We start from the raw sequence: 5,666 nt of genomic DNA on the forward strand, positions 1-5,666 counted from the left end.
GCACTGTCAGAGGGTCAGCGCCGAGGGAGCGCCGCACTGTCAGAGGGCCAGTGCTGAGGGGGTGGGCACTGTCAGAGGGTCAGTGCTGAGGGAGGGTCAGCGCTGAGGGGGTGGGCACTGTCGGAGGGTCAGCACCGAAGGGGTGGGCACTGTCGGAGGGTCAGTGCTGAGGGGGTGGGCACTGTCGGAAGGTCTTGTTTTGACAACCACACTTGAAACTACTTCACTGGCTGCAAGTGATTGTGACCATCTGGATGAAAGGCACTATAGAAATGCACATGCTCCTTCCTTTGTGATGTCCCTACGCTGCTATCACAAGGAAGCAGGCAGACATCCAGGTCTTTCACTGCGTATCTGCTTGCAACGTCTGCTGTCGTTACAAACCTCACTTTGCTTGACACAGTCACTGTGTCTTTCAACCTGGGATACTGGAAAAGTGACATTACCGCATGAATCATCTCTGTCAGGAGGGGCTCGGGGTCCGGTCGCATCTGCAAATCTTCCAGTTCAAAACGGACCGACAGGCGCATCATCTCCAACTCCTCGTCTGTTGTAACAAACAAATTGACAAAGCCATGAGTGTGGGCCCTGGGCCCTGGACCCTGTCCATGGTCAGTCCCACAGCCCCCAGATGAATGCTCTGAGGCCATGAGTTTGAATTCACGGCACGGCACATGGTGGGAAGTGACGTGGGGAGGTGATGGCCTACTGGGATTATCACTGGCCTGTTAATCCAGAGACCCAGGTCATGTTCTGGGGCCCTGAGCTTGAATCCCACCACTAGATGGCGGAATTTAAATTCAGTAAATATCTGGAATTAAGAGTCTAATGATCACCATGAATCCATTGTCAATTGTTGGAAAAAACCCAACAGATTCACTAATGTCCTTTAGGGAAGGAAACTGCCATCCTTACCTGGTCTGGCTCTACATCCAGACCCACAGCAATGTGGGTGAATGTCACCTGCTCTCCGGGCAATAAATGCTGGGCTCCCACATCCAGTTAAAAATTAAGGAGAGAGGCAGACAGATGCTGTACAGCCAGGAGCAAATCCAGCTGTGGATATTCACTTCCAACAGGGTTCCATCCCCTTCCTCCTGACCCCTGAGCTGCTATCGGGCTGTCCCAGCCTGCTCTCACCCTGTGACTCACCTCTCACGGAACTCCAGCTTGTAAAGCAGCCAGGCAGAGGAGGCTTTCAGGCCCAACAGGAGGGAAAAGCAGTTGGAGTGACCCCTCCAACACTCTCCATTCTAAATCTGGCTCATGACCATTCTATAAACCAGGAATAACATTAATCCTGGACTCAGACCAGCTAGTGAACACAAACACGTACATTTCATTGTGATTGTGCACGGTTAAATGAAGCTCTCTGCTCCCATATCACCGTTACCTGTTAATCTTGGTTGAAGCACCACATCAGCCAAGAGATTGACCATAGTTTCCAAACCTTTCACCTCTGCAGAAACTGCAAACATCGTCGTGTCCCTGCAAGAGGATTGGAAACAAAGATCAACACTGATCATTGGGAAACCTTCAAACCCACACTGAGTCTGGAAATGTTCTTTATACCCACACTTCACTGCTCCATAGCCCTATATCCTTTTATTCCTTTCTCCTTCCTGTGTTTATCCAGCTGCCCCCTCCCCTACTCTCTGTTTGCTCACCCACCAGGCCCACTCCAGCTCCATTGTGCCCGTTCTGTCTGTCATTCTAGTGTGTGAGCAGTAACATCACCAACTCACCCCTTTCCAGCTCTGACCACACTCCATCCCAATCCAGCCTCCCTCATCCAAGCAGCAGTTTACACAGAGCAGCACAAAACAGGAATGGGCCCCTTGGCCCAGGATGTTGTGCCAAACATGATGCCCTTCTGCCTGCCCTTGGTGCATATCCCTCCATTCCTTGCATATTCAGGTGCTTATCTAAAGTTCCTTAAACACCCCTATCGTATCTGCCTCCATCACCACCCCTGGCAGCGCATTCCACACTCCTACGACTCTCTGTGTAAAACACTTGTCCCTCACATCTCCTTTGAATTTTCCCCCTCTCACCTTAAATGCATGCCCCCTGGTATTCGACATTTCAGCTCTGGGAAAAAGATTCTGACTGTCAACCCTATCTAAGTATCTCATAATTTCACAGACTTCTATCAAGTTACCCCTCAGCCTTTTCCAGAGACAACAACCCAAGTTTTTCTAGCCTCTCCTTATAGCTGATACCCTCTAATCCAGGCAACATCCTGGTAAACCTCTTCAGCATCCTCTCCAAAGCCTCCACATCCATTCTACATTGTGATCACCAGAATTGAATGCAATACTCTAAGTGTGGCCTAACCAAAGTCTTATAAAGCATCATGAATCCTGACTCTTGTACTCAATTCCCCGACCAATAAAGGCAAGCATGCCATACGCCTTCTTTACCACCCTATCTACTCACATGGCCACTTGCAGGGAGCTACAGACTTGAAGCCCAAGATCCCTCTGTACATCAATGATGTTCAGGATCCTGCCATGAACTGTATACATTTCTTTAACATTTGATCTCCCAAAGTGCAGCATCTTTAGATTAAACTCCATCTGCCATTTCTCTGCCCATATCTGCAACTGATCCACATCCCGCTGTATCCTTTGACAACCTTCTACACTATCCACAACTCCACCGATCTTTGTATTGTCTGCAAACTTACTAACCCACCCATCTACATTTCATCCAAGTCATTTATATACATCACAAACAGAAGTCCCAGTACAGATCCCCGCAGAACACACTAGTCACGGGCCTCCAGCCTAAAAAATATCCTTCCATCACATAAATAAAAACCAAAAGAACTGCAGATGCTGTAAATCAAGAACACAATCAGAAGTTGCTGGAAAAGCTCAGCAGGTCTGGCAGCATCAGTGAAGAAAAAAAATCAGAGTTAATGTTTCAGGTCCAGTGACCGTTCCTCAGTTCTGTCTTCAACAGGCAGGTTAATTCTGAATCCATGCTGCCAAGGCACTGCGGATCCCATGCAGCTTAACCTTCTGGATGAGCCTTCCATGAGGGACCTTGCTGAAAACCTTACCGAAATCAATGTAGACAATATCCACTGCTCTACTCTCACTGAATTTTTCAAGGAGATGATGAAGGTGATCAATCATTAGTAAGACCTGCCCTGCCCTGCACAAAGCCATACTGACTGTCCCTAATTAGGCCATGCTTTTCCAAATATGCATAAATCTTATCCCTAAGAATTCTCTCCAACAACATCCTAAGACCTGAAATGAGACTCACTGGTCTGTAGTTTCTAGGATTATCCCTATTTCCCTTCTTGAACAGAGGAATAACATTAGCTACTCGCCAGTCCTCTGGGATGTCTCTAATGGCTAGCAAGGATACAAACATCTTGGTCAAGGCCCCAGCAATCTCCTCTCTTGCTTCTCTCGATAACCTGGGGTAGATACCATCAGGACCCGGGGACTTATCCACCTTAATGCTCTTCAAGAGATCAACACCACTTCTTTCTTCATCTCAAAATGCCCGAGCATATTAGTATGCTCCACACAAATCTCACTATCCACCACATCCTTCTCCTGGGTGAATACCATTGCAACGTACTCATTTAGGATCTCACCTAAATTCTCTGCCTCCAAGCACAAATTCCCTCCTTTATCTTTGAGTGGTCCTACCTTCTTCCTAGTTATCCTCTTGTTTTTAATGTATTTATAGAATGCCTTGGGATTCTCTCTAACCCTACTTGCCAAGGTCATTTCATGGCCCCTTCTTGCTCCCCTAATTCCCTGCTGGAGTACTTTCCTGCTTTCTTTATATTGCTCACCGGTCCTGTCCAATCTTAGCTTCCTGAACTTTACATATGCTTTTTTTTCCCCTTCTGACTAAATTCACCATTTCCCTCGTTATTCTTGTCCTTCCTCCTTACTGGAACATATCGGTTTGAACTCTCCCCCGCAGGTCTTTAAACAGTTCCAACATATCAAATGTGGACCTGCCTGAAAACAGCCTCTCCCAATTACCATTCTCAGATCCTGCCTAATACTGAACGTAATTTTCCCTCCCTCCAATTTAGTATCTTCCTGCAAGGTCCTGACTTATCCTTGTTCATAGCTATCTTAAAACGTAAAGAGTTGTGATCACTGTTTCCAAAATGCTCTCCCACTGAAAGGTCAGTCACCTGGCCAGGCACATTAGCCAATACAAGGTCCAGTATGGCCCCTCCTCTAGCAGGACTATCCACATACTGTTTCAAGAAACCCTTTTGGATGCACTTAACAAATTCTGTCCCGTTTGAGCCTCTTGCTCTAAGGGAGTCCCAGTCATCACTGGGGAAGTTAACGTCACTCCCAATGACAACTCTGTTTTTATTGCACCTTTCCATAGTCTGCCTACATATTTGTCTCTCAATCTTGCAGTGGCTCTTGGGGAGGCCTATAATATTCAATCAGAGTGATTGCACTGATCTTATTTTTGAGCTCCACCCATTTTGCCTCAGTGGATGAAGCCCTCCAGCATCTCTTCTCCGAGTGCAGATGTAACGTTCTCCCTGATTAGCAATGCAACTTGTTGAGTAGCAGCTGTACGTGCACAGAAAGATTGCGGCAGGGCGATGGGACAGAGCTGCAGCTACCAGTATTGAAGGTGGTGCCACCTGTGTATTCAGGAAACACACTGCAACACCACCCACAAAAACATGAAGCAGCTCCCCCCAGAATGGGGGGATGGGGGGGCGGAGGGCGCGGGGAGCTGAAGTTTCTCATCTGAGTTGGAACTGTTGAGAACAAAGAGGAGACACAATACAAGGAAGTGAGAAAGAAGTGATGTGATACGCTACAAAACACTGACTAGACAGAACGGAAAGAACTTTGTTTTTATTACTGACTAGAGAGAGACCAGTGGAAAATAGTGGGACAGATTTTCTTTCCTATAGCACCTTGTTTTCTGCTCATGAACTCTACAACCCCCTGGACTCAATACCAAGTTCAACAATTTTAGGGCTTGAGACACTTTCTCCAATATCTTTATCCCAACCCCCACACACCAGGCCTTGTTAACACATGGTCTGCTATTATACACTTCCCACCATTAGCCACTAACTGTTCTCATTAGCAGCCATTCATTATCCTGGGCGGATCGTTACCTACTCCTTTGTCCAACTGCTCTTCTCTCTCTTTGGGCTCTATCCCCATCTATCATTTACTCCTTACCCTCTCTTCTGCACAAAAACCAACTTTTATCTAGCTATCAGAGATAGTAGGAACTGCAGATGCTGGAGAATCTGAGATAACAAGGTGTAGAGCTGGATGAACACAGCAGGCCAAGCAGCATCAGAGGAGCAGGAAGGCTGACGTTTCGGGCCTAGACCCTTCATCAGAAAAATCTCTTTTTATCTAGCTATCATCAGTTCTAGAGCAGGGTCACTGAACCTGAAACATTAACTCGGATTTCTCTTCACAGAAGCTGCCAGACCTGCTGAGCTTTTCCAGCAATGTCTGTTTTTGATTTTCCTGCCTATTGTTTACACTGGTCCCAAGCCTCTCATCCACCACAAACACAAAAACACCCCTTGCCTCTCAATAACACATGCTTTAACAGAGATATGTTTCAGAGATAGTAGGAACTGCAGATGCTGGAGAATCTGAGACAACAAGGTGTAGAGCTGGATGAAC

General features: G+C 46.9%; 1 protein-coding gene across 1 annotated transcript in view; it reads right to left on the reverse strand.

Moving 5' to 3' along the window:
* The window catches only part of pmpca (peptidase, mitochondrial processing subunit alpha), a 17,341-nt gene that overhangs the window by 7,379 nt on the left and 4,296 nt on the right, over positions 1–5,666 (reverse strand). Inside the window, exons 5-6 of the mRNA XM_048613418.1 lie at positions 1,394–1,488; positions 447–547 (exon numbers count right to left, since the gene is read on the reverse strand). Coding sequence (XP_048469375.1) covers positions 447–547; positions 1,394–1,488 — 196 coding nt within the window. The remainder of the gene's footprint in view (positions 1–446; positions 548–1,393; positions 1,489–5,666) is intronic.

The sequence above is a fragment of the Rhincodon typus genome, chromosome 28, assembly GCF_021869965.1.
Source record: "Rhincodon typus isolate 14 chromosome 28, sRhiTyp1.1, whole genome shotgun sequence".
NCBI lineage: Eukaryota > Metazoa > Chordata > Chondrichthyes > Orectolobiformes > Rhincodontidae > Rhincodon > Rhincodon typus.